This window comes from Melospiza georgiana, chromosome 13 (assembly GCF_028018845.1).
Source record: "Melospiza georgiana isolate bMelGeo1 chromosome 13, bMelGeo1.pri, whole genome shotgun sequence".
Lineage (NCBI taxonomy): Eukaryota > Metazoa > Chordata > Aves > Passeriformes > Passerellidae > Melospiza > Melospiza georgiana.
Window position 1 is genome coordinate 4,694,120 of NC_080442.1, and position 22,465 is coordinate 4,716,584.

The following is a 22,465-nucleotide window of genomic DNA, read 5'->3' on the forward strand; positions in this document are numbered from 1 at the left end:
ACATCCCAAATGAGCACAGCACAGGAGAAGCAAATGAGATAATTATTGTTTTCCTTTTTCTCCGAGGCTTCTTAGCTTCCCAGGAGAAAAACCCTGGGCAAAGGGGTTTCTCAGAGGATGTGAATGCCACAGTATGAGGCCCAAAGGAGCTATTTTAAACACTTGCAGCTAAGCTGCCATCAGGCAGATGTGACTTCAGGATGGTGTGATGTGTGCCAATACCACAGTCTTCCACTGATGGTTGAGAAAAGCAACTTAAATAGCTTCAGGTTTTGATGGGAGACTTCACAAGTGGTGAAATGGCCACTTCTGAGTCTGACAACTCACACACCCTTGAAAGTACCAGGGCTTTAAAATCAGCCTTCAGAAAACCACCCTAAACCCAAAATAGTAGATGGGGACAGCATGGGAAGAAAAAGCAGGAAGGCAGAGCAATATTCATAAGTTGACAGTGCTGAGATGAGCTGCTCTGAGATTGCCTGCTGGATAAATAATCCATATTTGTGTGGTCTTCCCTACATGTCACACCTGAGCACCTGTGTGCTTCATGCTACATGCTACTGCTGAAGCCACCTAAAAACAGAACCAAATTTCAGAGCTGTTTTTCTAAGTCACAACTACAAAAATGAATGGCAAAGGAGCCAAAGCAGCAGTGTGATGCATATTTTCTCACCCATAAAATTGTCAGCTGTCCATAGTTGCTGTTGAGAAGCACCAAGAAGCACATAATCAGGAGCATGAACTACAACATTGTTACTCAAAGCCTGATAAGGTTGGTGGAAAACAGGGGCTGGTTTGGGTGTCTGGGTAAGGCTTTAGGTAGCATTTTATGTAGCTTTGTATTTGAAAAAAGGTCTCATTTTTGGCAGGAAACTGAAACAGTGCCTGTGGCAACAGCATGTTCAAAGAGAAACAAAAATGTGCAAGTCATTTTTGCCCTGCAAAAGGGGAAACTTAAAAATGTTACTTGTGAATGTAGGTGCTACTGTGTACTTCTGGACCCATAATGAGGGGTCTTAGTGGAGTTCTGGGTTTCTGACTCTTCAACCTTCTCTTCCCTTCTCAGGTCTTTGAGATTTCTATTGATCTACCTTCACATCACAAGGCTGGGATTCAAATTACTCAGGCTTTTCTATGTAAGCTCATAACAACACCAAACTGAGAAACAGCCTGCTATTCCCTTCTGGATGCCAAATGAGACAAAAAGAGGAGGCTGTTCACACTTTTTTCACTCTGATTTTCATACCTCTGCTTGAGCAAATCCTCCACATCTTTGCACATCTTCTTCCCCTCCAGCAGCCGCTGAACGAGCACCTCGTAGCCAGTGTGGAAAGTGAACTCCTTGCACTGAAGTCAGAAAGAAAAAGTAATAGCTGTTCAGCACATCAGTTCCTCTTACCTTAATTCTAATTCTTATTTCTTAATTCCTCTTACCCTGTTTCTAAAAAGAAAGGTCAGAGTCAGCCCAGTACCAATGTCAGCCTGTGGGGCAGTGTCTGTGCCACATGGTCAGTGGTGTTTTCATAGCACAGGCAGACAGGATTTCTGTGTTCTGCTCCTGCTCCTCCCACTGCCTCCCAACAGGATCAGGACAAGCCATTTTCCCACAGGGAGCCTGAGTTAACCAGTACAGAGTGATAATGCTATTGGAAATGTAGTGGTGAATGTTTTCTGAGCTTTATGTTACAGCATTATGGTAAAATCTCTGGCTGTGAAACCATAAAGAGAATGAGTGTGTTCCTTCCCTCAAGCAGTTTATCTACAATACAAGCCCTTCCATATGAACTGAATGCAGTTTATACATCCATCCACTGCCCCCTAAGCAGTTACCATTTAATAAATGGGTTACTTTATTGCTTTCCACCACCACTGTGAAGAAGACAGCTGTTGAAGTTTTGGTACTTGGAAAAGATCCTCTGGCAAGCAACTGCTGGGCACTTGAGCTTGTGTCTTTGCTTCCTTGCTGCTGGGGCTGGAGAGGAGCAGGGGAGCTCTGGGGATGAATGGAGGTGGTTGATGGCAGCTCCACCAGGTGAGGTGCTGCTCACACAGGGGAGATTTGCAGATCTAGGAACAATTTTTTTGGTTCTTCGAGAGCTAGGATAAATTTCTGCAGACAATCCCTGTAAACCTACAGGCTGTAGTAACATTTCCAGTGCTACAGTCCATTGTTAAAGCCATCACCCCTGAAGAAACAGGATCTCAAATCTCAAGCCCAAAACATTAGTTTTCCTAATGTTTCCAAGGGCAATTTACACACACATCACAGGAAGGGATCCTGCTGTGAAATAAATGAGAAGCATCAAGTTTTGCCATTCAGAGAGAAAAGTAGGAAAGGTTCTTGATAATACCCTGGCAATGGACTTAGCACTTCCCCCCTCTCTCTTTTTTTTTTTGAGGACATTCCAATAGCAGAAGGCATCACGGCTGTAAAAAAATTACTATAAATGGCTCCCTCTGCCTGGCAGAAACTCTGATCAGATGCTCCACAACCAGCTCACACCCCCAGCATTTTAATTGTACATTTTCAGATGCAATCAGCTATATCTCATAGCTGTGTACACAGCTTTATTGTCCCAGAAATGCTGCCCATGAGGTAAGTGACAATATCCTGTGGGTTGGTGTCACCACAGCAGTCAGCCACTGCCACAGGCAACAAAGGCAGTGATAAGCTCACTGTGAAGTTACTCTGCCTTTCTGTTCAATATCTCTCTTTGTTCAGTAAATGCTAAAACTCAACTGGTGCCTTTCCCCACCTCTTTTAAACTGGCACAGTTACACTGAAAGGATGACAAATTCTTTATGTCTGAGAGAATGTTTATTAAATTGCCTAAACAGAGAATGCAACCCTAACTTGTTATCAACCCAAAACCATGCACAGCAGTGTGCTGGGGCAGCCTGATGGGCTGAGTCCACTGGGAATTTCCCCAGGCCCCTGGAAGCATCACTGCCTGCCAGGCTCCTCTGGGCTTTGCTGGCCCTTGCAGAGAGATTTGGCTCCTAAGGAGAACTCCAACTACAGACACTCATCTAATCTATCTTCATTTTGGGGGCCATCCATCCCAAAATTTGCTTTCTTGTCCTCCTCTGTGTTCCCAAAGAATGTGGAGGCCCTGTTTCAGAAGCAGCAGGGTCAGAAATGCAGAGCAGGACTCAAAGGGAGCAGCTCTGGCTGTACCCTGAGCAGCTCGTGTCACCTGCAGAGGGACAGGAAACACCACAGCCAGGGTGACACAAATGTGAGCAGCTCTGGTCACTCACCCCGCAGCACTGCTTCTTAATTTCCAACCACAAGGGAGCCATGAATCACTCAGGCCTCAGCTTACTTGCACAAATGCTTCCCTTTCATTTCAACAGCTCTATTTCTTTTTTCACATGTTGTATAACTGCAGCCTCTCTCAGCCTCTCCTTGCATCCAAACAAACCTCCTCTGCCCTTTCCTGACATTCTGCTTTGTCATCATTGATTCCCATGTGTTGTTATAGTACCTGTTCAAGGCTGAATAAATCCCTGTTGGACAAGGATGATGCTTTACCACTCCAGTAAAGACCAAGTGATGCTTTGAACCATGGCATTAATGTCAGCTCTCAAAGAAACACTTTTGATCCATCAGAGGATTGTATTTGCCTTCTTTCACTATCAAATCATAGCAGTGGCACTTAAATGAGCTATGATCTACAGATATACCTGCAATTCTCCCCTCTCCTGGTATTTTATTCAACAAGGTCTCAGAGTATATTGGATTTTTTCACTACTGATCTCTTACTCCCATTTTGTACTTTGAAACTTTGATTTTTATCTGTATTCTGTTACCCCACGCTTGAAGGTTATCAGATACCTCCTGTACAATATTTCATTCTACCTCTTTGTTTCAAGCACAGCTATTTCCAGCCCATTCTTCAGGTCTTATGGCAGGATCCAGCACCTCCCCCAGATCAGTGTCTTTGCCCATTTTAGAGTTCTTCCCCTGCTCAGTCTGTTCAGTCCTGTTTTGTTTTTATCTAGTGTCTTAAGGATTTCCTGTGCAGCACCATAACTGACCCCACATTTTCTTTGTCAAGACAATCAGACAGCAAGATTGGATCTCATTAAACAACTGTCTAGCCTTGCTAAGCTGTCTCGCCTCTATTCTATTTTCCATTTACCATTTTGTGTTATAATTAGCACTCTCATTGAGTGGTTTTGCAAAAGCTGTTAAGCTGCACTAGTCAGGCAGTGCTTGGTACTTCTCAGAAAGGATTTTGTTATGATTCTAAGAACTAATGAATACTCAAAGAACTATTTTGTATTTTTTAGAAATTAGAAAAATGCTTTAATTAGATAGTAAATATAGGCATTAAATGTGTAAAACCTCATTTGCTTATACTAAAATCTAGTTGCTTGGAAGAGGGTGATTTGACTCACCACCAGTAATTTCTCTCATGGCCAATAAAGGGATTCTGCTTAGTCAAAGCGTGTGTGGCTGTGAAAGAGGATTTAATCCTTGTTGCTAAAAAAGATTAGTTATTCCTTGTTGTCCAACAGGCCTATAATTACCAACAAGAAAGTGCTTGAGAGGGATTTCAGTGTTGTGAGCAGAGTTGTGTTGTCCTGAAATTCCCCCCCTAACTCTGCACATGTGCTCTGCTCTCTGTCTGGGGATTTTCTTCTTGTTTTCTTCCTGGAAATCCCCAGTAAAGGAGGGGCAGCCTTTCCTCTCCTCTGCCCAGTGATAGAAGTTGCTTCCCTCCAGTGCAACGAGCAGCACTGTTCCTTCAGAGACAAAAGAAATGTGGAGAGGATTATAGGACTGAAACCCTATAAAATACCCTATAAACCCTTATAAATTACAACTCCTGTGCTGTAGTTTAAGCAGAACAGTTTTTCCCAGAACACTTGAAAGGAGGCATGGAAGCCTGCAAGCAGAGTTGATGACAGTGAGCACACTGGGATACCCATTCTTCTTTCCACTTCTTTTTCCTTCTGAGGATGAACAATGCTGCTCCCTCCCATCAGCATTTTCTGTGAGATCTGTGCCTTGGGACTGTGCCCTGTCCCTCCTGGCAGAGGTTTTTCCATGGGTAACCACCCAGGCAAATGCTGGGAGTTAACTGTGGCAGAGATTATTCTCTGAGCTGGTTCCTGCAGCCGTCAGGGAGAGGCTCTGAGGATTTTGCTGCAAGGGAAGGCTGGCAGTGTCAGTTCCCTGCCCAGAGGGTAGGAAGCACCAGGATTGCTGGGGAGTGACAGAATTTCTTCTTCTGGTGGCACCAAGCTGAGTAACCTTGTGTCTTTTACTCCCTAAGGATCAGCCTTATTCCAGAACATTCCTTTGAGCCTCGTGCTGCTGGGTGCTCAGAGGGAACTGCATGCAAGGCTTTTTGAAGTACAAGAGTTTACATTTTGAAGTGAAAAGGCTCCTATTGTAATAATATCAAGGAGGAAAGCCTAAAATGCTGTGCTCATTACTGAAGCAGCTCTCAGTAGCTTTTCCAATGGACTGAACTGAAGCAAAATGATCCAAACTCAGGTACAAAGTACTCATGGCACACCCTGCATGTCCAGCTGGTGATGGTCTGAAGCAAAACCAACCAAACCCACGCACAAAGCACTCATGGCACACCCTGCACGTCCAGCTGGTGATGGTCACAGTGACATGAGCTCATCAGGCCATTGTGGCCATGGTGAGGCAACTCTGGGCTTTTCTGCTGTGGCTGCTCTCCTTGGAGCATTCCTAACCATGCTGGCACCTGCCTTGCCCACCCAGGGCTTTGTTCAGAGGTGTTTTACACAGCCCAGCTCAGAGCTCTCCCTGCTCCTGCAGGATGAGCCAGCTTGGCAGCACCTCAGCATGTCCCCAGGGCAGCCTGAGCTGCTGAGGCTGTGTGTCCTGTCTGGGGAGTGCCAGGCTCCACCTGGGCTGGCTGCAGGGCTCTGGCAGCTCTGCCTCTCAGCAGCAAAGGGCTCATCCCAGCACCTCCAGCTGCAGCACCTGCTCAGCTGCTTCCTGTAGGGAACCAGGAGGTGAGGGACAGTAACCCCAGGGTACAGCTGGGCAGTGGCACCTCCCTGATGGGCAGGAAGGGCTGGAATAGGAAAATCTCCACAGCAGACACTGGGTGCATTGCTCAGTACCCAGCAGGACAGTGCTGAGCTGTTGTGGTGCTAAACAGAGCAGAATCCACCCCCAGTACCTGCTCTGCCTCTCTGGGGGGCTGGCACAAGCAATGACAGCCACAGCAGAGATCTCAGGGCTTCCTTCAGCCTAATCTGCCCTCATTTAGGAATTATTTGAAATGTATTATCTGCTAATAACCCCCTCCACTTTCTCCTACGTTTCAAAGTATTTAGTTATTAAAGTTCATTCCTCTTCTTGGTTCCTAATGATATTTTTCCAAAGCTTGTATCAGAAGTGTTCTCACATGGTTGTGGACTGAAAGTGCTAAATGCTGCTACCTGATCCAAATAAACTATTAGTACAGAATTTTCAAAGAGAAAAATAACTGAATCTTTTATGGGTATGTTTGGAATTTTTCTCTAAATCAAAATGGTTTTGCATTGATATCTTCTTTAGTTGTAACAGTTTTAGTAAAATAAAAACTTAAGATCCACTTTTCCAGAGTTTAAAAAGGAAATAACTACTGGTGTGAGGAGGAAGTTTAGAGAGAACAGGGCACAGTGAAGTTTTGAACAAGCATCATTTTGACAATATCTTTTTCAACTGTCAGAAAGAAATCCTTTCTATCCACAGTGGTATCACACATGATATCTCAGTCCTGGACTGAGAGTAAGTTGTTCTGACTGAGTTAAATCAATTAATTGTATTCTTGCATCATACCACTGGGTACTGACCCTGAGTGTTTCAAATCTTGTTCCCTTGATCTGCCAGTCTCCTTGTCAAGCTCTGCCAAGGGCTTTGTACGTGTAGAGCAGCAGCAAACAGACCTAAACATGACTTAGAATCTCCAAGTACCTTGGGCTGGATATTTCCTGTCATGGCATGGCCTTTCACTGTAATTCAATCACTTGTTTTATGTTTGGTGGTTTTTCCCCTGGTATACTTTAAAATTTCCTAGTGTTTTTAGAAATATGCTCCTGATACAAAGTGTTTTGGGAAGTTTCCTGCTGCCTTTGTGCACGTGCTCACCTGGAATGAGCAGGACAGCAGTGAGCACAGAGCTGTGTGCATGCTGCAATCCCCAGTGCAGCTCTTATCTCGGGGTGCCCTGCTGTGATAAGAGCTGCTTTGCTGCTGTTCCTGTTCCTGTTCCTGTTCCAGGGCTGCCTCCCAGCTCTGCTGCACCACAGGGGCACTCAAAGAGCCCTTTGCAAAACCAAACCAACCCCAGCTTTGCAGCCTGGCCCTCCTCTGCCTGGACCCAGCAGCTGAAAGGGCAGCTCAGCATCCCCACTCTGAGCTGAGCTCACCTGTGGGGGAAGGTCACCATGCCCAGAACAGAGCGGGGTCACATCGGAAACCTCTGACCAAAACCTTCTCCCCTGACCAGTGCTGGTGTGATATGAGGCCTTTTCACACATGGTCATGTCATAATCAACTGCTTAGTGGGTTTAAAAGCATTTGCTCATACTGTACTGTGTAAGAGTTCCTTCTTCCTACTGGCTGAAATCAGTTGGAATGGATGGGAATGTGATGGGTGCTTGTGCTTTCCAAGACCGACTGCAGAATTTATATGAGCTTAAAAAAATCTATTTTTTTAAAGTATTAATTTTTTTTCCCCCACATAAGCAGAAAAAGCAAGGAAGAGTAGGTGGGTTGAAGCTGGCTGTACAAGATTTCTGTCACTTCTTGTAAATTCACTCTTTGTGTATCAGAGACATAAATGTTTGCTCAGGATGTAGGCAGGGGCATTTCGGTGATAATTCCACGAGTTGACTTGGGCATTTTCCACAGCTTGAGCTTAGTTTGCAGTTTTGCTGCAGTCTGTTACCTAAATCTGACATGCAGTATCTTTCATGGGCAGCAAATGGTATTTATTGTCAGAAAATAGCAGAGAGGTGAACCTTGAAAGGGACCTTCAAAAATTAAAGGGAAAACCACTGCCTCTGCAGCATTCCAATTGCTGGGCTGCTGGGCTGCCTCTGCCACTGCCCCTGCAGGGAGATTCTCACCAGACTTCCACCCTGCAGCAGCCAGGATAGGCAGAGGTAAAACTGAAATTGAGATCCACAAACTACACAGGAGCAGTGCAAGTGACCCTGAGCAGAACAGTAACTCCCCAGTGGTCTTTTGCTCTTGACCCTGTGGGTTTTCTCTGAGAAGGAAATGGTTGATTTTGAGTTCTGCTGACATAGGAATTTGCTCCTCAGCTTCCTGAGCCCTCGCCTGTAGCCACATTTCTCTTCACAGGGAAAAGCAAGGCACAATTCTTCCCAAGAGTATTTCTGGGTTTCACATTCTCTGAACCTCAGAGAAAGGAAAAACAATTCTTATCATTTGCTGTGCCTGTGTTTGTGCCAAAGTAGAATGCAATATGGTGATTGTTTACCCAAGGTGATGGGGTTTTGTTTCCTTGCCCTACCAGGGCCAAGTGTGTGGGTGTGTGTGTGTGGGTGTGTGTGGGTGTGTGAGTGTGTGTGGGTGGGTGTGTGTGTGTGTGTGTGTGGACTGTTGGTCATGACATTCTGGGCAGTTGTGTGCAGACTTGACTGCTTGGCAGATTCAATTTCGATGTAATCTAATATAGTGTAATATAGAATAGAATAATATAGTATAATAAAGTAATTAATTAGCCTTCTGATATCATTCCCTCCTTGATCAGGGCTGCCCTGCAAATACTCTACTCACCCTCCTCCCTGGCATCCTGGACTGCTCATGTGTTATGTATTAGGCATTCTTACAGTCACAGCATATTGTTTGGCTCTCTTCATGTTTTAATACCCCCCCACAACCCCCATTGCACAGATCCAAAGTGATGGCTGCACAAGAGCCTGCCTCACTTTTGCAGGTGGTTTGCTGGCTGGCAGACTCATGGCACACAGGGAACAGCCTTGGAAAGTCTCAATTCCAGTCTACTAAAAGGACTCTGCTTGTGCTTATTACCTCTGTTTTATGTTGTCTTCTTAATAATTTGATTAAACATTGTTCTGAGTGCAGTTCAGAGCCCCAGTGCTCCTGTGCTAGCAGAAGGAGAAAGGAGCCAGCAGACAGATATGCATCACAAGAAAAACCATGACAGAAAACTCGGCATCCATTCAGGAAATCCATATAGAACAAACTTCTGGAACACCTGTGTGATGGGGATAATAAGAAATGGGACAGGTGGCAGCAGAATCCCTTCCCAGTTTTTAATGGGAGCTTGATGTGGTTACATGACACAGGTTTGAGGTGGCAGCATCCCTTTGTATTTTCTCCATATGACTTCAGACAGCAGCTAAATCCATAAATTAAAGTGGCTTCTCCTTGGGAGCCAACAGAGAGGCCCAAGTGAGGATTTGCACCTGTCTTTCAGAAGGCACAGCACTGTTGCCATGGTCCTTCTGAAACATGACAGATAAACCTGTCAATGGTAAGATCAGATGTTCCTCCAGTCTCCTACTGAGCAACATTACCTTCACAAGAGAAACTGGAAGAAAAATGAGGAGAAATAGAATCTTACAAGTAGAGGATACTTCTGTTTTACACAAAATAATGGTCTGAGATTACTTTTGTTTCTATTCCTCTTTGGTTCATCCACTTCCAGTTTCCTTCTCGGTTATAAGAGGTCTCCTCACCTTCTACAAGCACTGTGAGCTCAGTCCCAGACCATGGTGAGTGAAACTGAAACAGCCCTGACTTGCTCAAGCTCAAGATAACTGTCCACCAGGTCTTACAGAGCCACTGGAACCAGACCTGCTTAGTTAGTACATTAATTTATTTAAAAAACTATTTGTCTTCCTCCTCCTTGTCTTAAAATGCTTAGAATTGTTTCCTGTCAATTCTGAAAAAGGCACTTCATAAAAGTCACTGCTGAACCTATGCTCCCTTTGTTACTGGTCACCTGGCACATGGGGAAGGGTAAAACTTCAAGAAATATTCCCAGAGTCTTGCTATAGAAGGGGAATGAATCAAAGATTGACTTCACTTCTTAGTAAAGATTATTTCAATATCTACATGCTACCAATTCCATTTCACAAGAGATCTTTGCCACCTAAATGACAATTTTCAACATATCCTATTACTCAACATGATGCAACATTCTTACACTCCATTAGTGTCTGATTGAGACACCCCTGCCACAGCTCCACACCACCTCCCATGTGCTGCCTGTACAGGGAAGGGGGATTGCATTTGAATCTCTTTCTCCAGCTGCTTTATGTGGGGCTGAACCTGGTGGCACGAGGACTCCAGGCTGCAGGCAGTGGCTGTGGGCAGGGAAAGCTCCAGTTCCTGTTCCAGAGTGCCTTCCCCTGCAGAGCTCCCAGAACCACAGGGCTTTAGGAGACTCTTCTCCTCCTCCTCCTCCTCTCTGCTTAGCAAATGCACCTTCATTCTCCACCTCCAGAGAAAGCCTTTACCAGGTGAGAAGTTTTTCATCAAAGCCCAGCTTCATCTTCCAAAACAGCACCCCTACTTCCAGTAAAGCTGTGTTTCCCCTCAAAAAAGATTCTATCAGAAACCCACATCCTAACCAAATGTTCATCCAGGCTCTTGCAATGGCAGGGCCCTCCTTTCCTTCTCCTGGTGCTCCTGGGGCTCTTTGTCAGTCCTGGTTTGTTCATAACCCTTCAGTAATTACAGCACCTACTGCAAGGAGCATCAAGTGATGAGACTCACACCTCAGAGCTGCTGACCACCTATTTTCCTTTTTTGTCTTTGTCCTCACCCTTTAGTTTTATTTTTCTTTCATATTAGGAATGCATTAGGCCTCGACAAATTGAGAGCAGCACAAAAGAGCTTCTGGATTTGAAAAGCTCATACATTAAAGGAAAAAAAGCTTGTGTTTATTTATTCGTTTGCTCTGATTGGAACCACAGGAGTTGGTATCTCTAAGCTAGCCTGAGCTGGTACATTTTCACTTAATTCCAAGACTGTTACCTTTCATTTCAAGCAAAGATAAAGTTGCATGAGGAGCTATGGAACTTTTCAGTTCCTCAGTCTTGTTCAGTGACATTTTCCCACCACTTTAAAGAAGTACTAAACTCTACGTACAGTAAGGGAATAATTCTCTGGGGAACTGAAAAGCTATTGGGATCCAGATGTGTATTTTCAATATGGGCTTTTTTCTTCACCTTGACACCCTGAGCAAGGTTGAGTGATCTCCATGCAGAGCTGTTCCCCTAGCCCTCACCTCATCTCAGCCCCAAATCCCCAAACTCCTACTGAACAACACAGCAAGCTTTGTACAATATTGAACTCTGGCTGCTGAGAAAAGTTTTATTACAAAACCTAGATTAAACTGGAGATGAAACCAGTGTTTTCTGTGCTAAATTCCCACTGGAAAATGAAATCAGATAAAGGTCTTCTTGAGCTAAAGGAGCTGAAATATAACCAAGCAGCCTGACTTGCCTTCCATGCAATGAGTGCTACTGGATTGAAATTCCAAGTGTTCCCTTGTGCCTAGGAAGCAGCCCAAGTTCAGTGTCTGCAGTCAGTGAAGAAAGAGAGGCAGCTCTGCAGGAGTGGCAGGAGTGTCAGCCCAGAGGGAGGAAAGGGACAGGCTGTGAATCACCCAGTCCTGTTGAAATGAGATTCCTAGGGACATTCTGAGATTCACCCTGGAGAAGCTGTGGTGGGAGGAGAGGCTGAGGGGTGGCACTGCTCAGCCTGCAGAAAGGGGCTCAGTGTGTTTAAATTCCTGTGGGAGGCAGCAGGGGAGATGGAGCCAGTGCAGGGGCACTCAGTGACAGGGGAAGAGGCAACGAGCACCTGTGGAAATTCAAGAAGTCCTGTTTAAGCACAGGAAGGTTTTTGCTGAGAGCTTGTAGGGGGATACAGTATGGGTAAATGAAGGTGGTACAGAATGTAATCTTATCCCCCAACGAGTCACAGCTGGACCAATTACTAAAGATTAGGAGCAGGCCTGATGTTAACAGGCCACACCTGTAGCCAATAAGAGCAGTGGTATAAGAGTGGATTGGTGGGATCTGCAGTCAGATGGCTGCTGCAAGGACCATGAACAGTCACTGCTTAGAGGAAATGCCTGTGGGGACATTGAGGAGGTGTGAAACTCTGGTGATATGGAATCCTTGCACTATAATACTATAATGATAATAGATCTCTTGATATATAAGACAACAGGAGGTGGTGAGACACAGTGTCAGTTTGCCCAGAGAGGCTGTGGAGTCTCCACCTGTGGAGATGCTCTGAGCTCTGCTGCGACTGGCCCTGTGCTGGGTGAGGTGAGGCTGGAGATGCCCAGAGGCCCCTTTCAGCCTTGGCCACTCTGTGACTCTGCCTCAGAAAATGCACTCAGTGTGCTGCTCTAACAGGCCACAGGACACCCTCTGATCTCTGAGTGAGGCTCCATTTCAAGGTAGGTGTGACAAACACTCTTTAAGTGGTGGTGGTTAGATGTAGCTGTGTACGTGTGGGCAGAGTCCATGACTCACCTATTCCATATTTAAAACAGACTCATGGCGCACTTAAAATTGGCAGAAATAAGAATCCTCCCCTCCCCTGAGCCCAAGTAAAATCAACCAACTTTTGCAGAGCAGAATGGATCAAAACAAACCAGATACAGCTGTGTAAAAATATTAATGAAGTTGTCACAGTGACTTAATTCATCAATCAACCAATTTTAATATTCAAACCTCTCAGTTGTAACTTGGTCATCAGAAAATTATAATAAAGTATACTTAACTGTCTAATTATTTCAGTCATTGACCCAAAATGAACTCTGTTAGTCCATTCATCTAGTGTTAGTTCATTTGAGCTTCATTTTAGCTGTTGTGCTGCTCAGAAGTGACTTGTGAAGCACCAGTGTTTCCATAGCCACAATGACTGCTCAGGTTTTCTGCTTGTAATTTCTTCTGGTTTCAATGACTGTTGTGATTGCTCCCCCTCCACGGGTTCTCATTGCCTCAGGGAGCCAATGTCCCTGAGCAGCTGGGGAAATGGAGGAAGAACTTGCATGTAAAAGAAAGAGTAGAGCAGCCTCTTCTGTGGAGATGAAGTCGACTTTACAACAAACACAGACATCAGCTGGGCAACCAGACCAACTTTTCCAAGCTGGTTCCCCCTTTATTCCCCGTTTCCACACATCCTACAGCAATGAGTTGGCCTGGATGTGACCAGCACTGTGGCCACACTTCTGGAGCTCAGGGAGTGCAGGGCCCTGGCTGTGCCTCTGGAGCTCAGGGAGTGCAGGGCCCTGGCTGTGCCTCTGGAGCTCAGGGAGTGCAGGGCCATGGCTGTGCCTCTGGAGCTCAGGGAGTGCAGGGCCGTGGCCACACCTCTGGAGCTCAGGGAGTGCAGGGCCGTGGCCGTGCCTCTGGAGCCCAGGGAGTGCAGGACCATGGCTGTGCCTCTGGAGCTCAGGGAGTGCAGGGCCATGGCTGTGCCTCTGGAGCTCAGGGAGTGCAGGGCCATGGCCGTGCCTCTGGAGCTCAGGGAGTGCAGGACCATGGCTGTGCCTCTGGAGCTCAGGGAGTGCAGGGCCATGGCCGTGCCTCTGGAGCTCAGGGAGTGCAGGGCCATGGCCATGGCTGTGCCTCTGGAGCTCAGGGAGTGCAGGGCCATGGCCATGGCTGTGCCTCTGGAGCTCAGGGAGTGCAGGACATGCTGACAGCAGATCCCACCTGTGTGCTGTTGTGCAGGGAGCTGATTTATCTTAACCTGCCTTGTGTCAGTAGGGTCAGATGCAACTGGTGCCATGCCATTCAAATCAAACTGGGTGGGACCCTCTTGCAAAGCAGGGGTGCCAGGCTGGAAGGTTTGCCAGCCTCATCCCTGCCTGCCCAAGCTCAGCCTCAGGGTGCTGGGCTGGTGGAGCCTCCCTAGCTCCAGTTCCTCCCAACAAACCTGCCCAGTATCACTTCCTCCTCACATACCTGCTGCAAACAATGGGCCCTGCAAAGCTCAGCCTCTACAGGAAAGCAGGGCAGCTCCTGCTATAAAAATACTTCCTATATTGAGTAAAACAATTGATGCTGTATTTCTTCAGCATGTTGCCTAATAAGTTTAGGAAATAGCTTTACTGTGACTTTTATCACCACAGACCTCTCGTTCCACAGTTAAGAGTCTCATCAGAAGCTAAATTATTTGTGAAGCTAATTACATCTTTTTTGGCATATATAACAGACCATTGTGTGAAAAAGCTACAGTAGGAGTTGAGAGGCTCATCTAGAAAGTCAGCTTCACACTGAACCTGAGGTTGAACATGGCCTGCAGTCAAAGCCAGAGACATTGAGCATCTTTGTAAGGGTCCCTGCTCCTGGAGCACTCCCATGGCTCCCACTGCAGTGTCTGACCACAGCCACAGCTCCACAGGCAGGGATATGAAAGGAGCAGCCCACAGCAGGGCAGGGCAGCAAATCCCCCCAGCTCATGTTCAAGGCCTGCTTCATGCTTGCTGGCCTGCATCTCCCCCACACTTTTATGTGTGAGCTGTGAGAATTCACAAGCCCCAAGCTCATCCCACAGCTGAGAAGGAGCAAGCATTTCACACTTCAAGCACTTATTTTTAAATCCTAAGTACCTTAGGAGCCCATGACACATTTTCAGAATTGACTTGGCTGCTTGAGTTTGATTCAAAGCTGTATGAAGGAACAGATTTGCTCCCACTCAACTCTGGGCACTTTGGAGCCTGCCCCAAAACCAACCAGCTCCTCTGGAAGTTTCCCTCATTCCCTGTTCCCAGGTGGGTATGGCAAAGCAGGAAGTGGTGCCAGTACCTTCCTATCTCTTGGCCAGAATTGGGTGCATTTCAGGGGCTGCAGGTTTGAGCAGCAGGTTGGAGGGAGAAGGAAAAGGCAATGACAGAAATTGCAAAGGAAAAGCAACGAGTGTGAGACCGGAGAATGAGACTCAGAAAGCCACTCTGTGACTGAGGGGGAAAGATTTTCTGGGATAGTGGTTTTTGTAACAAACAAAATTACTGTTGCTCTGCCTGCTAACATAATCCCATTAACATGGAACATGCTGGTGCCACACACACACTCCCCTTTAGCATGGGAATTTCCTCACCTGTCTCATGTAATGCTAGAGAAGACAGGTAACATCTGCCAGGCTTGTACAGCAGCCCAGCAGAATATAAATCCATCAGCAACTGCCCTGCACTGGCTATCAAACCCCATCTGAATTTCCATCTCATTAACATTTTCCAAAAAATAATATCAGAGGATAGAAAACTTCTGCTAAGAAGCACATTTTAGTGCAGACTTTGAGCAACTGTCCCTTAAACCATTACAGTGTGGAGTATATAGAAATAAAAAGTTTAATTTAAAAATACACAGGTTTTTTGCTCGGGCCATGCTACAAAGAAAATAAAAATGAACTAAGTGTGGAAGTTTTAGTATAGGACTATCACTGCTACACTTAGTTGGAAAAGAGAGGATAAAATTTAATGAGGAAAAAGTTGCATTTTTCTGGAAGACAGTTCTGTGAACAGGGAGAACTTTGGGGAGCGATTCTCTGCTAGCTGGGGGAGATTTCCTGCTTTTAAGGTTTCTTTCCATATTTGACATTGAGGCAGGTCCTGAGGAACCCCCTGCTTACCCAAAAGTTTCCTGCTGGTGGAGCAGGGGGCAGTGGCTCAGGGACAGCTCGGCAGGGTGAGGCACAGGGAGGGTGCAGCAATCAGAGCTCAGGGCTCTGTGCTCAGGCGCCCACCAGGGCCAAACACCTTCTGGGTGTCCATCAGAGAGTTTCTGTCCACTGTACAGACCAAATACAGGAGATCATTGCTCGCTGAAGCAAACCACATGAATACATTTTCCTCTCACAACAGAACCTTATGAATGCAGAAATATTTGCTGATCTTGTGATCTGGGGGGCATGCTGCACGCTTGTGCTGTGTTGTGCAATATCCTGTAAGTTTTCACTTTTAAAGACTCACTGGATAGCTAGAGCTTCTATCCTGCAAGCTGATAGATTTTTGCCCTCCTAATCAAGCCGAGCAGTACATTTCCAGCCAAAAAATACAAAATCCAAAGATGCTTTCCTTTAAATAAGGTGTTAGCTTCAAAGCTAAGCAAGGATTTGAGTCATGGTAATGTGACTAAGCACAGGGCAGAAGTTTAGGGAAGAAGAACCATGAAGAACCAGCCTGGCCAGATTGTCAGCTGGCATTAATCACCCTCACACTACTGCCATAGCTTGATTGATTCTCCCTGAAGACCACGGCATTGAAAAGTAACTACAGCAAAAGTCCCAGCTCTAAAAGTCAGGTGGATTGTTTTCCTGGGAAGCTCAGCAATGCAAGAGCTGGAGCTCCCAGGGCAGCCCTGGCCCCCAGCTGTCCCACCCTGTGCAGTCAGAGGGTGCAGAAATGAGGAGAATCTCACATAGGTGTGGTCATGCACAGTTAGTCCCAACATCAACAGCGACTTTCGTATTTCCTCATTGTATTTTTATTCTTTTTAACTGTTCAAATCTAGCCCTGCAGTGGGGGTGGGGAGGGCTTCCTGGAAGTGCCCAGAAGATGGGAGTTCACTGAAATGTGTTTTTGCCTCTGCCCTTCTGTTTTCTACCAAGAGAGGGTTTACCCTGAAGCGTGGGTGGAGAGAAGAGAGCACAAGCAGAAAGAACAGCCAGGCAATGGCAGAAAGAATTCATATAGCTTAATGTCTTTCTTTGAGTCAGTCCTTGATGCTGGATAACTGATTGCCCAGAAAAGGGGCAACCACATAACATCCTGTTTACTCAACTTGTGCAATGATAGAATTTTGATTTTGAACTTTCATTCTCCAATTGCAAGAGAAACTCAGATTATCACAGAGAAATTACTAAAGTCCTTTTACCTTGTAACTGCAGGGAAAGAGCTTGCAAACCGGAGACCAAAAGGATTCTCAAACAAAAGTTAAATAACTGGTATGGAGCAGATCTCCTTGTTTCAGTATTTGCTGGTTTTAGGTCAGCTGTGAGGGTTTGGGCTGAGCTGTGGAGTGTCACTGCTGGTCCTTTCTGACCTGTGCTGCCTCACAGCTCCTGGGCTCTGCATGCCTGGGAATGCTGGTGGGAGTCTGCAGGGAGCTGAGCAGGAGCATTGTGCTCACAGCTGCTGGCTCTGCTCCTCACCAAACAGGAGGGAACTCAGCCTATAATTAACAACAGCTCACCTGGGAGCCACTTGCAGAGCTGAGAACACTCATGGCAAGCAGGTTTTTAGCACTGGGACACAGACAAATCCATGTCCCTTTCAAAAGAGGCTTCTGGCCCTAGCACAGGAACTGGGAATGTCAGTGGTTTTATGGGGACTGGATATAGTCTTTACACTGCATCCTTCTGCTCAGGATCAAACACACCACTAAACACTATGTTTTTGCTTGGAGACAAGTTTGGACTTTTACTAAACTAAATTGAGAACATAGAACAGCATTAAATTAGTTTTAAACTATACATAGAACCAAGATGGATTTTTTAAAAATTTAAAATACAGATACATTGAATATAGGAAACACATAGTAAATGCTCACTTACCCAAAAAGCATCTTTAAACTGCAGCTGGGTCATTATTATTGCTCTGTGGAGGGGTAGGAATCCTTCAGCAAGTCCTTTGTGGGGTGAGAGTGGCAGCAGGCAGAGCTCTGAGCCTTGTCACTGCAGCCCAGCCCAAGCAGAGAGTGCAGCACATCCACAGACCTGTCCCTCCTGAGGCCAGGCTGGTGCCAATAGCATGGGGCTGTCCCAGGCAGCTCAGAGAAATGACCTGTGGCTGTGAGGGACAGAGGCCAAAAGAGCTGTTGCTCACACACACAGACAGGCTCAGCACCCGCACCCCAAACCTGTTTCTCTTCTGGTAAACAGTTAATATTGAAATGAGGAAGCAAGGAGATGTCAAATGGTGTCAGGCTGCTCCTTGCCATGGGTGTGTGTGAGCGGACAGGAAAAAAATAGAGGGGGAAAAAAAGGCACTAAGTTCAGCAATATGATTTGATCAGCTGCAGGAAGAGAGAGGACAATTACAGTGCAGAAGAAACCAGCACAATACAAAGAGACAAGATCTTCTCTAATGCTGTGGTCTTGCAAAGAAAAAGAAGCAAAAGAAACATGGGTGCCCCATTTCTGCAGCACCTTCTGGGGCTGGCAGAGGCCCATGCACATGGGAAGCTTAGCTCAAAGCTGCATTTTGCAGCTGGAAAGGCTTTTCAGGACTCAGGTTAAATTAAGAACCTGAGAATTGTGCAGGTGTCTGCACAAATTTAGATACCTGGATGTCGATGTAGAGAACAGTCCTGATTTGCATGCCCTCACATAGATGTTCATATGAATATGCAAGATATGTGGAATTTAGAAGTAAAACCCAAAGTCTTGACAAAGAAGAGAGCTAAGAGTTTGTTAGCACCAGGACCTGAGTGCAGCCTCACAGACCAGTGAAGGAGCAGACCACACTCAGCACACTGCTGACACCAGGTATTGCAGGCAGCTCCTCAAATCAGCTCCTCCAGTTCTTATAACACAGCTGCAAATACCTGAGCACAGGGTAACACTTCTAAAGCTTCCCTGAAACCCTCTCCAAAGCACCTGCCCTCGAGGTGAGGTTGCCTCTGTTCACCTCCTTGGGATGTTTTAAGCATTCTTAAATACTCACCTGCATTTTTGGGGTGTAGGAAAAGAAAAGAAAAATAGTCCTGTGGTGGTTGCCTGTGTGAAAGCTGTCTGTCCCCACCAAGAACACATCAGGACTGACTGACTGACACTGCTCTGGGTGCTGCTGTCCCCTGCTGCTCCCAGCAGCAGCCCTGGGCAGATAATTTCTGAGTGAGGAACTCTTGCAGCTTCCCTGGGCTCCAGCAGGACTCAGGGCTCTGCTCAGAGAGCTCTGCAGCAGCTGGGGGCTGCAGTTCCCCCATCTCGTTCCATGGGCAATCTGTAGCTGCTGTTTAAAAGAATTTGCAATGTCCCTTCCTGATGGTCTGAGGAAGACAGGGAATGTGCAGGGACTTTGTGAGGGAAAATGAGGTGCAAGCAGAGGCGGGCAGACGAGAGTCTGCAGGGTCAGAGGTGTAGCAGGAAGAAAGCGTCGTTGCATGGGAGTGGGAGAAGAAATGTGAGGATTCACTTGCTTTCTTCCAGAAGGAAAAATTCCTTGAAAAAATGTATTTTGAGGGCATGGGCACTAGTCATACTTGATCTGTATCCAAAAAGAAAAGCATCTTTTTAGAGTATTTTATCTCAGTCCTTCCAAACCCAAATGTTTCCTGTTACTATTTCCAAGTTACAGCTGTGTTTTGAAACCATCTTTGCTGCTGTTGGGGTTCATAAAAATAAACTGAGTGTGTTTTAGCCCTCTAAAATGTTACGCTACTTTCCTGTTATTTTTAGTTTGGCCTCCAGCCACAAAGCCAATTATTTGACTGAAACTCACACTGGGCTGAGCCTGCATCCATCCCACCCAAGAGCTCTGGTGCAGCACAGTCACCTCCCAGCAGCTCCCAGCTCTCTCTCTCCAACACCATCAGCATGGGCAGTTCACTGTGCTGTGGGTTATAGCTGATATTTTTGTCTGATGTCCAGGAAGAATGATGAGGAGGACTCCATCTTATCAGAAGGCTAATTAATTACTTTATTATACTATATTATTCTATATTGTATTACACTATATTAGATTACATCACATCTAAACTGAATCTGCCAAGCACTCAACAGTACAGAATCTCGTGACTGTCAGCCGACAGTCCTGAGACACACACACACACACACCTGGCACTGACAGGCCAAGGAACCAAACCACCATCACTGTGGGTGAACAATCTCCATAGTGCATTCTATTCAGGCCCAACACAGGAGCACCCAATGAGATAAGAATTGTTTTGATCATTCTGTTCTCTGCTTCTCTCACTGCTTCTCTCAGGTTCAGAGAATGTGAATCCCACAGTGGGTGAGCTCCTCAGAGCAGCCCAAAGCAGATCCCCAGGCCGGGTACTTTGATGAGCTGTCAGAGCAGCTGGTGTGAGTCCCAGCCCTGGCTGTGATGAAGCACATTTGGGTTGATTTGGGTCTCTGGCCCAGGCCCTGGTGGTGCTGGGTTATGTTCATGGGGTGCTGCGCTGTGCAGGGGTAGCCAGACTTTGCAGGGCTTTACAAGGGGACACAATTCTGTATCCCCTCTACTCTAAACAGGAACAGGACATCAAGGCTGGGGTGGCTAACAGCTGGCTTGCAGGCCTCACAGTTATATGATCCCAATGTTATAACTTTGTGAAAAATGCCTATTTTATGATTGGCTTTTCGCAAATATTAAAATGAATATTCTATGTGTTATGTTAGAAAGTTATGCTGTATTAATTTTCTTAAGTAGTGTGTTAAATATAGTTTTATAACATAATGTTAAAATAGAAACTATGTAACTATGTAAAAAAGTAAGATACTTTTTTAAAGAAAGGACTTGCAGCGAGATAGCCGCCACAGGGCACCTAAATCTTTCAGAGAAAGGAGTTTATTGCTCTCTTATCACAAGAAAGGAACTTCTTCCTGCCTTGCTCAGCCATGAACATGCCGTTAGGATTCAGAGGAAGAAGCTGACACTGATCAGACAGCATCCTGTGTTTGAATGGAATTTATGCATCATGTATGAGGTGTATGAATATGCAACAGGTTATTGTTTTTAAGGGTTAATCCTCTGTTAATGTGTATCCTTTTTCAGGCTTATGTTGCTCAGAAAAGGTACCCAGACATCCATAACTCTTTATTTCTATTGTCTCATATGGTCCTAATCCAAATTGTCCAGATTATCATTAATTATATTGCTATTTTTATAACCATTTTATTAGTATTAAACTTCTACAATTTTATAAACAAGCGATTGGTGATTTTCACAAACTGGAACGTGACTAACGACGTTCATGATGTACCCAGAGCGCTGTGGGCCGCTGAGGACACGAGCAGTGATTGGCTGGCCGGGTGGGTGGTGACAGGATCAGCCAATCAGGATTAAGCGCACAGACCGCCAGCGCCATATTGGAGAATGGCTCCAGCCAAGCCAGCTGCTGGGCCTCCAATATGGGGAGCTTTGTGGTGTTCCTGGCTCCAGCATTAAATGGATCTCAGCCTGACCTGACAGGCTCACTCAGAAATCCAGCAGTGCCAACAAGGAGCCTGAAGTGGAACTCTTCCCTGACAGCCACTGCACCTCCTTCCACCTCTGCTCTCAGAGGTGTTCTGTTTGATAGCGCCAAAACCACAATTCCTGACGGTTTTTCCCCCCAGTAATTAAATTGTTTGGCAATAGAATTGAACGATTACTATTACTATTATGAATGGTACCATTTAAATTCATTCCGTAGTAAAAATTGAGGATAAAAACATTAATTCTTCAAAAACATTGTTTTAAAAGCCCTCAAATTTTCTTATTCTTGAGAATGGAAGTTTCATTTAATTTTAAATTATATACTACTTTAAGCAAAGCTTTTTATCAGGGATTTGGGTGGCAGGTTTGGATTTGAAAGTAGGCAAAATATGAAAATAGCATCTACAAACATTTTTGTGCTCATCCAGGACGCCAAGCAAGAAATGTTTCTGATTTTGGGGAGTTTGATCAAGTAGAAAGTAAACCTTTTATTCTACATAGCAAGAGGAAGAGGGAGTCCATGAAAAGCATTAAGGCAGAAGACAAAGAAATGCTGAATACTCAGATAATCCCAGTGTTGAGATGGTTGTAATTGTCAGAAGTCCTTGGGTGTATTGTGGTCCCTTGGAATGGTGTTTGGGAAATGCCAATGGAGACTGAAGGCACTGGTGCAGTCCTTCCCAGCCTCCAGAACCTTACATATGAGATACAGCTTCCAAACATGTCCACAACAGCCCAGCCCCATGTCCACCTGAGCCCCCCAGCCTGGGGACAGCAGCAGCAAGGGAACCACTGCCAGAGGAGAACCATGGGAATGGTTCTCCTAAAATGGACACAATTCCGTCACTGAGCTGTGCCCGCTGTTCTCATTCCATGCAAACGGATCTCTGAATTTCCATGGAGGCAATGTCAGGGCCTTGCAAATTATCCCAAATCATACCCATTAAAAATGTTGAAATCACTGTGCCTTCTGTGAGGAGCCAGTCTGTGTTCCCATGGAAACTGAAACTGCAGCCTCTGAACACCTGCCTTGGTTTGTTCCAGCGGCTCTGGGCCATCGTGGCTGTGGCTGGAGGCTCCAGCATGGCCCAGACCCCACCCCAGGCTCTGCTCAGCCATGAAACCCAACTCCCTCTGCTCCTGTTAGAGGGAACTGCTGGAACAGCCTTCCAAAAGCACTCTCACAGTGCAAAACAGTCCTGCTGGCCTTCTGCTTCAGTAAAAATCCATAACTGATAGAAAGATTGATTGCACAGGCTCTGTTCTTACCTCTTATCTAACATTTCACAGCAGTTTGTAATAGAGACCATCAGTGAAAG

At 45.8% G+C, this 22,465-nt stretch overlaps 1 protein-coding gene across 1 annotated transcript in view; it reads right to left on the reverse strand.

The window, feature by feature from the left end:
* The window catches only part of PSTPIP1 (proline-serine-threonine phosphatase interacting protein 1), a 47,604-nt gene extending 29,971 nt beyond the window's left edge, over positions 1 to 17,633 (reverse strand). The window contains exons 1-2 of the mRNA XM_058033515.1: positions 17,558 to 17,633; positions 1,247 to 1,347 (exon numbers count right to left, since the gene is read on the reverse strand). Coding sequence (XP_057889498.1) covers positions 1,247 to 1,347; positions 17,558 to 17,590 — 134 coding nt within the window. The 5' untranslated portion in view covers positions 17,591 to 17,633. The remainder of the gene's footprint in view (positions 1 to 1,246; positions 1,348 to 17,557) is intronic.
* Between the last annotated feature and the right edge of the window lie 4,832 nt (positions 17,634 to 22,465).